This window comes from Atta colombica, unplaced genomic scaffold, assembly GCF_001594045.1.
Source record: "Atta colombica isolate Treedump-2 unplaced genomic scaffold, Acol1.0 scaffold134, whole genome shotgun sequence".
Lineage (NCBI taxonomy): Eukaryota > Metazoa > Arthropoda > Insecta > Hymenoptera > Formicidae > Atta > Atta colombica.
The window spans coordinates 524015-541514 of NW_017259222.1; the positions used below are offsets into that span (position 1 = coordinate 524015).

At 30.5% G+C, this 17500-nt stretch overlaps 2 protein-coding genes across 2 annotated transcripts in view; one reads left to right on the forward strand and one right to left on the reverse strand.

Moving 5' to 3' along the window:
- Nucleotides 1-4003, reverse strand: part of LOC108684426 — a 38474-nt gene extending 34471 nt beyond the window's left edge. The window contains exon 1 of the mRNA XM_018188738.1: nt 3061-4003. The gene's annotated coding sequence lies outside the window, so the exon portion shown is untranslated. The remainder of the gene's footprint in view (nt 1-3060) is intronic.
- Nucleotides 4004-7619: 3616 nt separating this feature from the next.
- LOC108684343 (gamma-glutamyl hydrolase A-like) lies at nt 7620-13216 on the forward strand. Its single transcript, XM_018188608.1, is given in 10 exon segments — nt 7620-7785; nt 9996-10119; nt 11224-11274; nt 11346-11420; nt 11508-11662; nt 12306-12412; nt 12538-12766; nt 12846-12987; nt 12989-12997; nt 13108-13216. Coding segments are annotated over 10 exon segments (1089 nt in total). The 5' UTR covers nt 7620-7697.
- Nucleotides 13217-17500: the final 4284 nt, after the last annotated feature.

The following is a 17500-nucleotide window of genomic DNA, read 5'->3' on the forward strand; positions in this document are numbered from 1 at the left end:
ATCATAGTCGTATATCAACACGGTTGAATGATTTGAATAACGAATACAGAACAGGTGGGAGAGCGGAAACGGTTGTCGCGCAGGTGATTTAAAGTGCCGATTCGTATACGGAAGAGAATACTAATCGAAAAATTCAAGAATAATCTACCGAATAATTTACGTGGGAACAATTTCACACTCACAAATTTTTTTCTCTTCATTAAAAAATTACGAAGAAAATAATGATAATTTATAGGGATGCACTGGATCGTAAAATTACCGGATACCAGATATCGGATATCCGGACAGAATGTAATATCGGATATCCGGTATCCGACTAGATATCTAAGAAGACAATTTCTTCGAGTTGGATATCCGATATTTTCCGGATATCCAATCAGATTCCGAGAAAGTTTCTTATAAAAAAAAAGCTTATACAGAAAAAATTATAATTTTGTAACAATAGATAAGATATAGCTTCATAAATATGCATATTTGTTTCGAACAAAAATGGAAAATAAATCTAGTATATTTCCTCACCCTTATATTTACATTTTAATATTCTTATTGTTTATAAACGTTATAATTCGAAATGGACCAAATAAATATTACTTAATAATAATTACAATTCAAATAACAATATTGAATAAATTATATAATTAAATAATAATACAATTAAAAATCAGTAAAAATGAATGATTAATTAATGTATGAATAGTTTAAATATCGATATCTATAGTGAAATATGGTACCAAGCGTTAAAATCATCGGAGACTTCGATGCCTGCATATCAAAGCGTGTAAAACAAAGGAGAGTTCAATATTGACTCTATGACGATGATAATCTGCATATTTTCTTCTTGTATCATTCTACGAATTAAATTTTTCTACACAACAATTGCGGAAAAATGATTATAAATTTTAAAATTCAACACTAGAAATCGTGGATATTTAGAAAATAAATCAAATATACAATTATTTTGTTGTATACCACAGCCCATTCTGAGATTGCTCCCCATATTCATAATAATTTTGAAATATTCATCCGACATGGTGTCACAATATTGGTGGATTGGCTTGAGTCTTAATATTTGCATATTGGTTAACGTCCGCCCACAATGCGATGAACAGCTAAGCAAAGCCTTGAGCTCGTTCTCGTTGCATAATATTCATTTACAATGGTTATAAAATTAATATTATTCATTTAGTAATCAATTCATTATGATAGATTTTTCAAATATTAATTTACATAAGAATTAATAATTAATAATTAATAATTAATAATTTCACAAAACTACTTTTATTATGTCAGAGAATATGCTAAATATTATCAAAATTGTTGATCAATTCAAATAATAATTGTTTTAGGCTTTTTCGATTTGATTTTATAAAATTAATTTAATGTGAAATAGAAGGAATAAGTTTTAGATTTTAGATCAGACAATTTACAACAAAAGTTTGAAGAGAAAAAAAGATTTAAAATATTGTGTGTAGTATCAAAATTTGGTAAAATATGCATTATTATATATATTATAATGTGCATCGGATTTGAAATTAAATTAATAAATTGATAGAAAGATAAAATTTATCCTAATTATTTCCTAAATAATTAGAAATTAATATTAACTGTATTGAATAGAGAATGTTATTTTATATTTTGTATTTTAATTGTATTGTACTAATTGAGAATCGCGAAGAAATCATTGCAACATTGCAAGTGCCGGCCTTGAATATCCGCCAACGTAACCATCGCGAGAAATTGTTCACGTGAAGAAATAACGCCATCTTTTTGCAATTGAGAACACTGAGGTCTAATATTTATTTAAACCTAATAAAATTATGCAATCAGAAAATACTTTCTAAAGTAACACCTAAGAGATCTACTTGTAAGATCAACATAATAAAGTGAAAACGATATCAAAATATTTTCTAAATCAGCGAATTAAAACTTTGCGAAAGTTTAATATTGGAGCGTATCAATTTTTTCACTTTTTTAATGTACATTTTTATAATTATATGAGTATCTAACACATCAATAGACATCGAACTAATATTCGTATTACAAAGTGCATCATAATTTGTTAAATTCATATAAGGTAACTCCAATATTTACGCCTCGCCTACGCTGTAGAAATCAGAAAAAATAGAAAGAGTGGAAATAATTACATGCATCTACTCTGTTTTATATGTCTTATAATTTCAATCTTTACTGTTAATATTAATACTGTTAATATTAAAAACTGCTATTAATTGAATCGATTTACTAATATTTATTAATATAATAAATAGCACAGCCATGTATCATAATTTACATAAGATAATTACATAAGATAAGTAAAGAGAACAAAAAATTAATTTAATGATTATTTGATGATACGCAAGTGTAAAAAGATAGTAAAAGATTGAACATAGTAAAACACAAGTGATTAGTTCTCGCATTTTTTTGTTCAGTTTAATGTTTTGTACATCCCATCTGTTTGGGGATATTCAGCACTTTTAGCGAGTGGAATTTATGCCCAAAACATACAAACTGAATTCAGCGCATTAAATGCATTACATGAAACATGTACCTTATATTATATAACATTTATGTAAAAAATTAGAATTATTATCTTTGTATGTGTATATATTTATCGTTCTTATTCTATAATAAAAACTTTATAAACACATTTTGTAAGTTACTGTATCATTTCACTTATTTCTAAGAATTGTTTGTAATTTTTTTATAAGCTATACATTTCTTTCCTATATATGGTAAAAATGCAAAGGCTTCAAAAAAACTTTTTTTTAATAAAAAAAAAGTATTTCAGATTTCTAATATTTTTTTCATAGTAGTGAACAGTACAAAGTTTCTATTGGTTATTTATTTACTCTAAACTGTGATAATACTCTGAATAATACTCGATAAGAAGTTTTTTTGTTATATACCGGAAGGAATTATCTCAATATTATATATTATTTTTATAATTTTCAAGAAATTTGACAATTAAAAAGATATCCTACATTTTGAAATGCTATCAAATTCAATGATAAAATTTAATTTTAAGTTTCTAGAAATAGTAGTTATAATAAAGATTCTTACCTGCTGTATTTTTTCTAAATCTCCCGAAAATAATTTGGGCTTACTCGCACTGCGTCGCGAAACTTAACAGCGAAATTCCTTTCTTTTTGTCGCGCGTTCGCCAACTTTAGAAATGAACGTGTCGGAAAAGTGTCGAATCAGCAAATAAAGCTGCGCGATAACGCGATCAATCGGTCCGATCGATCATCTGTGATCTCAGCTGCAATGGATCTTCGATGATTTTGTCAAGTGTCGAAAACGCGTCCTCGCCGGCCACAGAGTCCACCTTCCGTACGTCGACATCCCAAAAGGATTACTATTCTTTCTTCCGTTTCTTTATCGCGCTTTCTTGAGAATTTCACGATTTACCCGCGTCTCTCTTGTCTCGGACGAGTTTCCCGATCAAAATCGACTCTAGCCGTTCTTTCGGAAACTTGACGCGAGTCAGTCAATTATTTATTAGACTCCTCTCGATCAGCTGAATCAGTTTATACAGACGACGCGTGTGCGGCGCCCTTTGAACGCCGCAACGATTTCGAATAAACGATATCCTCTGCGCGCACGATGAATGTCCTTCGAGTCGTTCGAATTTTAAAGTCGTCTCAGTCAGAATCTCAATTATACAAGAAAAATTATATACGATTTCTCATTTTATTTTTTTTTTTATTCAATTTGTTCATCCGAGTGCTATTTAATAAATAAATGTGTTAGGTGTATTGCTGTATTGTGATATAGCAATATTTGATAAATATCGGAGCAACCTATTATTTTAATAAAGTCATCCGCGTCGCGTATTTTTCATCCATCCTTTATCCCTCATTCCTCAAAGTTCGTTTCCCGTTTTCTGCTCTGTTCTCTTATTTATGACACTTCACTGCACCTGTTAGTTCCACGAGTTTCCATAGATCGAACGGAGAACGGATGGCAAAAAAACACGTCGCGGAAACAATTCCGTAACAATCGACGCGAGATTCGAGACTAAAACTCGACTGCACTCACTGAACCTGAATAGCTTGTTCGGCTTCGGCTCGCGGAACTTCGTGCTTCCTCGTGAGATGCGCGCGCAGAAGAGAGTGAGAGAGAAGAAAAGAACGGCTGAGTTATAAACAGAAATAAATGATCGCTCTGCGTGCGAGGGAGAAAGCGAATGAGAGAAATGACTGCATTGGACGGAGATGGAATAGCCAATCGCGCGAAAGAGAGAGAGAGAGAGAGAGAGAGATGACATGCTGCAATTTTAAATCTCAAGAAGAAAAAGCATAGAGAGTTTGAGGCGATCGAAGACTGGTAGGAGTGATAGGCGGAGGAAGTTCTGCATGAGAGCCTCTTTTGAAGGAAAAGAAAGGAAAAGGATAAAGAAAGAAGGAGAAAGAGAATTGTATGTTCTATGCAGAGTGTGTTCTTAACACTCACAACATTCATAGAATCATTTCATCCTTGTTATGTAATAGTGTCATTTGTAATAGTGTCATTTTTCAAATATTAAATAAGGACAAATATAATGGTCGCGAGCGTGTAAGCCCCAAATGAAACGTACTGAGAGTACTTGTGGAATAAAAAAAGGTAACGAAAAGGATGTGAGAGAAAAGATTTGATCACATGCTCCAACATGCTCCAATATGCTCCTACCATGTTTCAGGTCTGTTCGTTTTAGCTAAATAAAGTTCTTGCAAGGTTCATCTTTTTTCCTTTTCTCTCCACGTTGGAGAAAAAAATGAACTGTGTAAGAAATTGAAGTAAAAAGAATAAGCCTTTGTACTCATATATATATTCTAATGAGCGCGTTTGATGAGTGAATAAGAACTATTGGAGCATATTGGAGCATGTAGGCGCATGCGACATAAATAGACCTAAGAAACAGCTGCGACCGGTACGTAAATGACCAGATAGATTGTCGATAAAACAGATATGGAGCAATATATAAATATATATAAATGTTGAAAGAGAAGGAAAGAAAAAAAATGAAGGTGAGCATACAGGTAAGGAAAAAGAAGAATGAAAGTGAGTGAGTGAGTGGGAGTGTAGAAGAGATGAAAAAGGAAAGATCGCATATTCTCTTGTACTTCTTGTTCGATTAGCGGACGTCATGCAACTCGCAAAAAAAATGCTGTAGGTTTGAAGTAGGAGGTTAGAGAATGTAGGCGACGGAGAGGGAGAAAAATGGAATGAGATTACATCATCGTTTGAATTATCGTACAATGTCATCACGATTATAATCTTTCCACGTAGGAAAAGGATATTTCTTCCGATTATAAAATTACTTGCTCTAATTGTTAAAGAGAATTCTCAATAATTTCTCTATCCTTAATTTTATTTCTAAAATTGAATAAATCCCAGACTTCATTTGTTGCCGATAGACAAAGTAATATTTCATGAAACTTTATAATATTTCATGTTACTGTATGCCTCTCTATAGTCTCATTCCCGCATACAAAAATGCAAACCAATAAGACGTAAGCAGTAAAAAAATTTGTCAGTCATCGTAGAAAGACTGTTAAAGTAAAAATACGTAACCCAGTACAAATCATAGATTACAATATTGGCATAAATTTTAGCATAAATTGATTATCAATACTAGCTCCTATTTAAAGTATAAGATGTCTTGCGTTCTGTAATCAATATTGAAAATCAATATTGATCCAATATTACATGCGAATGCAAAGAATGGAAAAATGAGTAATTCATTATTTGTAAGTGTAACGAAAACCTGAGAGAAGACATGAGAGCATATTCCTCTGCACCACTATTGCTCTCTGAAGAAGTGGATGTCAATTACACAACAATATTCATTTTTTTGTAATGCTTCTAATTAAAATAAACCGCTGAAATCGCTAAAATAACTGAAATCTGTCAAATTAAGATCTTAAAGCTTCCTATTTTACCGATTAAATCATGTAATTTTTGTATAACAAATACTTTTTTCTCTTTCACCAATTCAAAAATCCTTTTCCAAAATTAAAGTATATGCATTAATACGTATCTGGGAAGTGGAGTCTATACCTAGAATGAGCCAAAATTTCAAACTTGATATATTTTTTATCATTTCTTGTGAAACATGGCGTCTCAGTTGCCAAGTCGTGACATTTGCTTGAAATGAATGCTTTGCAACTCGTACGTATGAAATAGTGGTTTCCAGACACATAATTTACACGAACAAATAACGTCGAGTTTCTTAGAATTAGACCTTTTATTGTGATTATTGCGAATTTGTTATACGAAAATTGACAGGAATATGTGACTACGTGAATCATAGGTTGCGGAGATATTGATGGGTAGTATATAAAAATATGTCGATGCGCGGCGCGACCTCTGGTGACTTCGTCGGAGTTTGAGTTTCACTTTAAAATCTCCTTATAATAGAGATTTTAATGATTTATTTTCATTAGGAGCACTGCAAAAAAAATAAATATTGTTATGTAATTTACATCTACTTCTTTAGAGGGTAGTTATGTATAAGGACATTTTGCGGTTATAGAAAAAAGACCTTTATGTTCTCTCTCTTAGAGGTTCCGCACAATAAAAGGAACAGGGAACAGAGAATAGAGAATAAAGGGCTCTGCACAATAAAAGGAACAGAGAACAGAGAACAGAGAATAAGAATTTCAACCTATCAGAAATCATGTATTGTGGAATATATAGTTTCTGATAGGTTGAAATTCTTATTCTCTGTTCTTTGTTTCCTGTTTCTTTTATTGTGTGGAGTCTCTTACAAGTAACTTTTTTGATAACTTTCTGATGTCAGAAATGAATCACATATTAGTTTCCGAGAGAATTCTAAAAGAGAGCTCATACCAGCTTTTTCGCTGTTACCGTCAAAGTCGCCCGTACACTATCGCTAGTGCATTCATTTTCGGTTTGGCAACTACGTGGTTACATCCATGACCCTGTTGATAAAATCATAGCACAGAGAACGTCAAAAGTGGATGTGATCCGAGAAGCTATTTTCCGACATCGCATTTTACTGTACGTTGTAAATCAAAAATTTTGCATTAATATACATATACATACATATGTAAAAATTCTTTTCAAAAATAAGTGCGCAGGAAAGTAAAATTATTTTTATTTAATCGGAAAAAATTCATTCATTTCTTGACTAAACAATAGTTTTTAAAAACAATTTACCATTTTTTTTTATCCATTACTAATTACGACCAAGTAGCACAGCAAAGCTCTAAAAAAGCGATTATATGCGCTTGAATGCGTTTAGAAATTATGCTTACATAACTCTAAGCTATAAGTTACATTACATATATTATGGCAAAAATGTACACTGTAGTGTACATGCCTCGCGCAGCTTTTGTAAATATAAAATTCTAATTGGCTGTATAAATAGCGTTGATAACATTAGCGTTCATAAGCGTACATGAACACTATGTATATTATTACATAACGTTATTACATAATGCTACCTTGATAACGTTTCTCAGAACACATTCTTGGCAAAATACTTACTGCGACATATGTAATTGATTAATCGGAAGAAAGAATTTTACTAATTAATTAATAAAAAGTGTTTCGAAGCATTTGTCTATTTGATTTTTTTTTGATAGCCTGTTATTCAACATATTTTTTGACTAATAGCGAGAGTGTATACGTTGTTTTTTTTCCACTGTGTTTCTAGAGAGAAAACTCTACAATTTTATTATATATAATTCATAATGAATTCTCTATGGGTATTTCTATTTACAATATTTGTTTATACAGTCGTGAAAACTAAAGAAGAATTGAACAATCGGCCGATCATTGGTAAGTCTTCGAAAAATCTGTCTTAAACCTACGTAAATCGCTACGTATTGCGTATCTTTACCCTACTAAGGTTAGGTATCTTACCCTACCCAACCTAGGTTGATGAACCAATAAAAGTATTGTTCGTTTTGTCTCTCGGGGTTGCTCCGAACCCAGCAGCGTACTTGAAATATAGATTCACACTACATACGACATCTGACATTCATTGTTACGATGAAGATCAAACGTCGTATGTACGGATATTGTACATAATGTGAATCCTACAAGTATGCTAGGTTCATTCGGAGCGACCTCCCCCCTCCTCCCCCCCCCCAGCAAACGAGAATGGATTGAAATGAATTGAAATGGATTCAGATTTTCAGAAATTGATTCACGAATGTTAAAATGAATACTTTTCAATCCTGAATGCATTTTTATTCATTTATAGGAATTGCATGGAGCATATTTCTATGTCTTTCAATCTAAAAATAATATTAATTTTTTCTGTACACAACACATATATTGCGAATACTGTTCAATTTAAAATTTTGACTAGGAAATGCAATTTTTCAATCCAATTGCATCCAATTGAATCTAATTGAATCCAATTAAATCCAATTTAAAATACGCATTCGGAAATGGATAAAAAAAAATTTCAATCCATTTTAATCCATTTTCTCGTTTGCTGGACCGAGCAGCTCCTGAGAGACAAAATGAAGAACGCTAAAATAACGTTTTTCTGTACTACTGTTAAGAGCAATCGTTAACTTCATTAAAAAATTAAAAAACAAAATTTCAATTTAAAAAAGGATTTTAAAGCTTGAAAATTTTACTTTCTAAAACTGATTATATTTTCTGAATTTATGTTTGATAATTGTTACATACACAGAAAACTATCAGCTGAAAAAAATGAAACATTTTCTTCTCACTTCGTAAGTCTGTCACGTGCCCCAAAAAAATTGAAAAAAAATTCTTTGATATCTTTGGTGAAAGTTTGAATAAGTTCTCTACAAAATCATTTTTTAATAACTACTTTTTAATAACTTCCTATGACTTTTTGTTTCTGAGTTATTCACAGATTAAGGAAAAAAAAAGCATTCTAACTGCTCATAACTCCATCAAAAATCATTATATCGAAATAAAAAAAATATAGATTCTTAAAGCTGAAACTCTTTGCTCTATCGAAGGGTATAATAATCGCTAACTTTTTAAAAATATTGTATAATATATTGAAAAAGAAAAACCATCATTTTATAATAAAATGGAAAATAATCATTTCATTTGCCTCAACCTAAATCAACAAACTGCGATCACATTTTCATGCTGTATGAGCGTTTTTGATCTTTTTCACTAGTAGAGTACAGTAGAGAGCGAAACATGAACTTAACATTTTGAAATAAATAAAATAAAAACAATGAAATATTCATTAAAAATTCACTAAAAAATGTTTATTAAAAAGACCCTGCATGCTCTGCTTTTATTATGTTTAAAAAAGTATAAACTTATGTGAGATCGTTCATGGATTTATAACTTTCCATGTGAAGGGTTCCACATAGATTACCAAGTTTGCAAAGCGAGATTTAATTTTAAAAAATTGATTTTGATTTTACGAGGAGGGGGGAGGGGGAGGAGCGGAAACCTTTCACACACACACACACACACACGCGCGCGCGCGCGCGCGCACGCACACACACACACACACTTAATGATTGCAGAGTTTCGCCTTCCTTCCCTCTCCTTTTCTCACTCCTAACTTGCAGAGCAAATAAGCATGATTGATTCTTATCTGTGGGTACAACCATCGCTTTGCCGACTTGAATTCGCTTAACACGAGTTTCACCGAAATGGTTTGTTTCAATATTTGTTTATATTATAGCAATGCAACAAACTTCACATAACATTAAAAATAATTCGATTGATAATTGATTTAAGCCAAATTAATCAAAGATCGCCCGATTGACGATTGATTCGAGGAGACTTAATCGAAAGTCGTTTAATTGACAATTGATATGAACAAATTCAATTAAAGATAATTTGATTGATTTAAGGAGATATTCTCTTTTGACTTCAAAAAATTAAAATTTTGTTTCATTTTTAGCTCTAAATCTTTAAGAATATATTTTTAAATATTTTGAGAACTCGAATTATTTACTTATCTTATAGATAATCGATTTTTTTGAAACAGTATTTTTCAAAGTAATTGTCAATAATTGTGCGTATGTTCCTTTAAGGTATTCTGACGCAAGAAATAAGTTATTACTTAAATGAAACGTATCCTAATCAGTATCACAGCTACATTGCTGCATCGTATGTGAAATTTGTGGAAGGTGCCGGCGCTCGAGCTGTACCGATTTGGTAATCATAGAAATTTTTGTTATTATATATTTCCCTTGGCTTTATACTCGTTGAACTTGAAAACGTATATACTATACATATGTATGGTTATATGCGGTAACGGATTTGGTCCACACGAGTATGAATCTATGTCCGTGCGTGAATATTGAACTTGCAATCTTCCGCGATTCGTTATCAAGCCGGAATGCAGACCTCAGTCGTGGTAGATTTCGAGCTACAACAATATTTACTTCTTGATAAATTAAAACTTCGATTTATATTTTTATATTTAATTGTAAAAATTGAACATTTTGCTTCACTATCTAGATTATTATCGAGAATATATCCGCGAAACGGCATACTACAATATTAGTAGATTTAGGTACTCTTGATAAAAAAAAATAAAATAAAATAAAGATTTTATATTGTTTGTTTAAATATTGCTTTGAAAAAATTCTGGGAGAAACAGCAAGTTACTATTCGCTTCAAGTAGGTAGTAAACTACGATTCTAGTTTATGATTTACTATTTATTAATGAATAATAAATGCCTACGCAGAGAATTTTTTCTTAGAGTTTACTTTGAAAATATGATAGACGTGGGACAACATTGTATTTCGAAGAATTTTAAATCTCTCTCATTCATTAATAAAACTACAATAAAGGATAAAATAAGTTTAGATTTTACTAAAGTGCGTGATAAAAATCTTTAAAATTGTATTGTACTATCAACTATCATATTTTCAGAATAAATTCTAAGAAAAAATTTTAAAAGAAAATTTTCTTCGTGTATAGTTATTATTCGCTCCAATAGTAAGTTATTTATGTTTCTTCTAATAATAATGAACAGTAATGTTCCCTAATTGTCATTGATTGAATAGTTATATATTTCTCGATAATTCTCAATTATTCCTTTATATAAGGCTGTCAATAAGAGTTACAGAATTGAAGCCTAAATTAAGTTAGAGTTATGTTATAAATAAAAAAAGAAAGAAACAACGTTAAGTTATAAAAAATAACAGTAACTTCATTACAAATAATGAGATGATTATTTTTTCCATTCGTAGCTATAGAAAATGGTATTTATAATAATTATTAACAGATTAAAGTATAGTAACTTTGTATAGGATTGGTGGAAACACGTTGTACTACGAGAACATCTTGAGCAAAATCAATGGGTATATAATATTCTATTACTTTTAAAACACTATTAAGTACGTATAATGTCGCAATATTTTTTTCTATATAGGATTCTCTGGCCGGGAGGATCGACGTATTTCTCTCAAAAGAAAGGATATGCTGATGCAGGCGCCAAGATTTATAGGTAATTATAAAATAAAAGGACAAATAATGCACTGAAAGATTCCAATCATTCGGATATACGTATTTTTTTTTGCTTGTTTGTCGATAGAATCGTAAAGAGAATCAATGAAGAAGGCCAGTACTTTCCAATATTCGGTATCTGCCTTGGCTTTGAACTCTTGACATATGTCGCCGCGAATCGTGTTGCGCACACAAAGCCATGTTCCAGTAACAATCAGCCTCTTCCACTAGAATTCACACGTGGTAAATACTTTTTTCAATGATTTTCTATTTTTGTTGACAAGTCAAGTTTCTTGAAAATATGCGAGAACGCGTTACGAAAACGTCAGACGCAATTAATCGGCTGAGTAAATAAAATCTTACCTATATTAAATTTTTTGCGTTTTGGCTCCAGAGCTCAAATTGGACAGGCCTAACATCTACATTATTGCTGAGGATGATCCGAAATGTCTGTTCTGAAAAAACTGTAATGTTTAATTAAAATAATTGATATAAAATAATTGCGCTTCAAGTATCACGCCATACTCTCATTGCCTATATTGTTTCATTTGTTCTTAAAATATTGAATAAAATCTATGTGTACACGCGCGCGTATGTAATGATGTGATAATAAATTATAAAACAATAATAATACAAAATGTAATTAATAATAGTTAATAATTTACTTGAGAAGATGTAAGAGAACATTCAGATTATCGTTTTTTACAAAAAAAAAAAGAAAAAAAAGAAAAAAAAGAAAAAAACTAGAAGAAAAAACCAGAACTCGAGATAATATGTCAAAATCATATGTCCATATATATCCCAATTATTCTAATTATTTTCAAATTAACGGAAATTGCTTTTTTATCCCGAATCCGTTTCTTCAAGAAATATAAACTTTTTTCAGATTATAGAGAAAGCAAGTTGTTCAAAAATGCGCCACTGAATGTTTTGAGGATTTTGTCTGAACAGAACGTCACGGCGAATTATCATCACTTATGCGTTACGAAAAAGGTGTTTTCCTTAAAAATTATTAATTGAGAGTGAAATTAAGAAAAACAATTATATGACAAATTATAAATTATATAAGGATTAATGTAATAGTAAGTGTAAATATTATGTTTTTTTCTATTCTTTAGGCTTTACATAATGTCGATTTAACTGATGAATTTCACGTGTTGTCATTAAATCATGATGAAAATGGCTTGGAATTCATTTCCACATTGGAACATAAGCAGTTCCCATTTTACGGATTGCAATTCCATCCGGAAAAGAATCTTTACGAATGGGTGATCGGGAAGAGAATTCCTCACTCAATCAATGCTACTATAGTATCTCAATATTTCGCCAACTTTTTCATTAACGAGGGTAAATAAAAATACTAACAATCAACATTGTCAATTTTTGTTTCGCATTAAAAAGAGTGAAATTGATTTTCTTCGTACAGCTCGTAAAAATTTTAACGAATTTGGGGAACAAGAGGAGCAACGGAGTCTGATCTACAACTATCCTGTTACTTACACGGCGCTGAAGAAGTCATCTTTCCAGCAGTGTTACATGTTTAAGAAAAGCGATCGCAATAACTTTTTCTAGAAATTTGTAAGATGTAACATTAAAATAGGAAACACGTCGCACGTTTTTTTCATGTGTACACAATATTTTTCTTATTTTCTTTATCACAATACTTTTTAAATTGAATACTTTACTAGAATACCAAGAAATTTTTTTCAATCGATCATCCAATTTTTTGGCGAGCAATTTTCATTCCGCCATGGAGTTTACAACTAGTCTTTCTACGTACACAATTTCCAAGTTTAGTAATACGATTATATCTTAACATTACTGCGTTTTTTTATTATTGTATAACTGAAGAAGGCCTAACATATAAAGGCCGAAACATATAATATTTTTAATTGATTATAAAATATAACAGTATTCATTATGTAATATATTCTTCATTTTCCTTAACAAAAAATTTGAAATCTAGATTCTTACATGTCCTTTAATATATTTATTGTTTATTAAATAAACTCGATTTTTTATTTGCGTGGATGTGTTAGATGAAAATAAAATTTAACGAAATATCAAGTGTAATAAAAATTAGTACGATAAGACAGCACTGGGGAACACAAAAACAAAAGAAAATTGGTACGCGCAATTTCCACATTTAACATAACACCAGTGTATATTGTGTCACAACTGGGATACATAATATTACAATGGTGCATAATAAAATTCTATACATATTTTCGTTCTATCTAAAGTAAATAATATTTTTTTAAATCTTTTTTTCCATCACCACGTTTTTCTCGCTCTGAGTCGAAGCGCGAGCTATTACTACGTTCGTGCATTGCAGACGCATATGTTGCACTGCGACTCTAAGTGCGATGTCGCGAAAAGACGGCAGAGAATAATGATGCCCAAAACACCGCCTAATAACGCTGACATCGTGTACGCGTGAGCTCGCTTCGATCCAAAACGTCGAAACGCTTAGATCTTGACTGCTTGCCATTAATCTTCTTTTATTTTTATCTTTAAACAAGCACGAAACTAAACCTCTTAAAAGCATGAATCAACTCTTAGTTTTTATTCTTGTAACGTATGATAGTTATCATTATTAATAATCATAATAATTCATATAAACATTATTTCTATTTATTCCTTGTTACATGTTCTTAGCAATGCTGTGGGATGTATAGATCAAAGAAATTGCTTCTTCTTTCTCTATCTTTTCTTTTCACTTTACACGTGTGTGTTTCGTCGGGAAGTATGTTTTCTGCCTTTGGAGGAAAAAATGAATCTGATTGTTTTTCCCCGGCGAGTCACCTGTGTATGTTACAGAGTATATATACATAATGTATATAAGCACGAAAGCAATATATATATTATACATATATATTTGTCCATCCCAAAGTGGATAAGTTCGCGATGATTCGCGTGTTCTCTTTTTTTTTATCTATGCTTATTTATTATCGCCTTCACCTCTTTTACTTTTTTTTTTCTCGAGAATATAACAAAGGTCTATGCATAAATGTAGGTAAATTCCGCACGGTATTTCATGTATAAGATGACCCTGCAATACACTGAAATTTTTCACTGTTCTTGTTACTTTAAATAGTACATATGATATCTCTAACTGTATTTCTCAATGCTTATTTTATATATATTTATATATATATATATATATTCATTATATATAATATGTATCTAGATTTCTACCGACTTGCGAACAACTTTCGCCGCACGCGGGTCACGCGTGACGCACACGCGTTAATAAATTTGTCATCCTCTTTATATAATGCCTATTTGATAGGTACTATTAATATTATACATAATTATATATTTAACGCAAACGCGACGGCGGGATGATCGGATGCGACTTTCTGTTCGTTCTTATATCGCTTTGCATGACCGAATCCGATTGAAATTTGTGAGATTCGGTACACACACGCATAATCGTTCACCACGCTGCCACACTTATTTATCTCTTTTTACTTTAATCTTAACGGTAAATACGAAATATATGGCCTTACAGGATGATTGCTACAGTGATAAGTGTTCCTCTCTCTCGAAAGATGGTACAAAAAGAATTATTTAAAAATAATTAAATTTAATAATGAAATTTAAAATGTGAACAAATTTACTCTGGGTAACGCGAAATTCGACTTATATGTATCAATTTTATCTTTTTATTTATCTGCAAGTTTACCGGGGAGATCCGGCATCAGTGGTATTTGTAATTGTTTGTATCTCCTTAAACAAAATGTGGCTAAGCCATTATATTGCACTCAATTGTAATAACTAAAACTAAAAATCATAGTGAAATAACGCTTAAGTAAAATTGGACACGTAAGCATTTATGCAGTAAAGAGCAAAAATCCTGGAACGACTGAATATCTCGGAAAGTATTCATTTTTTAGAAAAATCGCCAAGATCAAAGTCGATTTTTTGTTAATGCAAACCTCAATTTTTTAATGTTGTTCAGGGTCATGAACTTAATAACATTTGCCAAAATCAAGGCCTTTGAAAATTTTTTCTGTTATTAGAAACAACCTCCAAAGGCTTTGATTTGGACATATGACATCAAGAATGACAACATTCGAAAGGTTTTAACTATTAGTTGAACATATTAGATAATGCTAATGCCGGCAATACTGTAACTTTCAAGCCTTCTAACTCAAAAAAGTACTTAATGAAAAAATATTTTGTTTTTTCAAAACACAAAGATAAGCTATAAGAATATGTAATGAAAAATTGAAAAATGTATACTTTCCATATTTAGCCGTTATGGAGCTCTTGCCCCTCTGCATATCGCATTTTCAAATCAAAATGCACTTTTTCAAAATAGAATACAATCTTTTTTGTTGCTTTATCCGAATATTATAATTTCACAATACTTTAATAATAATAAGATCTATACGCTTGCTATTTTCTTATACATCAATATATTTAGATAATAAACATCAGTTTAGAATTTCAGAATCGTACGAGTGAATATATAAATTTTTTCTTGTGAGAAATAAATTTCAAAAACATTTTAGCATTGATTACTATAACCGCAAACAAGCAATCACAGCAGATGCCAGATGCATATATATCATTTAATAATATTTTATATAAGAATTGTATATCTGTGCAAATATAAAAATAAAATTTACAATTCGAAATACCACTCCGGATCGAATGAAAAGTCTAATGAAAGCAACGATACACTTTCATAGAAAAATTACACGGAAGTCAATTAATGCAACTAACAATGTACTTTTAAAGACTGATTAAAAACAGACAATTTATATAATTAACATTCACTCAGCTACGAAAATTTAAACAATTAATTTAGATAATATTAATTTTATAATCTACTATAATCCCCTGATGTTTCAGACATATTCTATGTTTGATTATCTATACGAATAACTATGAAATAGAAATAAGAATAATTTTTCAGCATTATATTATTGCGTTAGAACAAAAATGCGCTCATATATAAATTGCGCAAACTCAATAATGTAAAAACAATCAATATTTATCTCTTCAAAAAAATTATCCAAAACTAGCAGTCTTTAATAGTAATTTGTTAGTATTAATGCAAAGTAAAGGTATGACTATAATTATGGCTAAACTTCACTACATTCGCCTTTGCATGAATAACCGTTTACATGTTCCATATCAATATCGACTAAAATAAATTTACAAATAATGATTTACTAATTCGAATACATATTTTCATAGGAAAATACATATTCAAAGGTCAATACATTATTCAAACTCGTAAATATATTTTGCCCAACACCACTATACTCACCGAAAACCAGGGTTGGCAAAAAGACCACTTTTTTTTTGTTTCAATCTGGCCAGTGGTCAAAACTGATTTTAACCGATCAAAATGTATTTTTGCTTTTTCAGAACTTTTTATTGTTGCAAACTCATCAGAGATTGTACTCATGTACTTCGATAATTTCCATTGTTACCAGCTTTTTTTTTTCTTTCTGCCTCTTTAAAAGCGCTGATATCTGATGTAGTACACTCTCACGATATGCGTTATACAACTAATTCCCAAAATTGTTAACAATGTATTAAATTTTAAATATAAAAAGCAAAAATTTTAAAATAATATACATTACAGTTATTAACAAAGTTTTTAAGTTAACTCAGCTTAGAATTAAGATAAAGATAAAAGAATAAAAATTAGATCAAAATAAATTAGAAAATTTTATTGTATATATATTATATATTATATAATAAGTTTAAATAAAATTTTTATTGCATACAGCGCATCCATAAAGAATATAAAAATAAAAAAATATTATTTTTTAATTATTAAAAATTCAATCTTACAATTGATTTTATTGATTACTTAATATCAGATTGTCCAGAGTATTTTATTTCGTTTTAGTAATTTAGTATTGAAGTGCAATGTTCTAAAAGTGCAAATTTACTTCAACCACTAAAAAAAAATAATACCTAAAAAATAATATTTTTTTCTATTCTATTCTTATATTCTTATATTATGTATGCGATAAGAATGTTTTGTTTAACTTATTACATATTTCGATATTTCAATCCAATGGCGCAATATCCCAAGTCGAGACCAGGCTTACC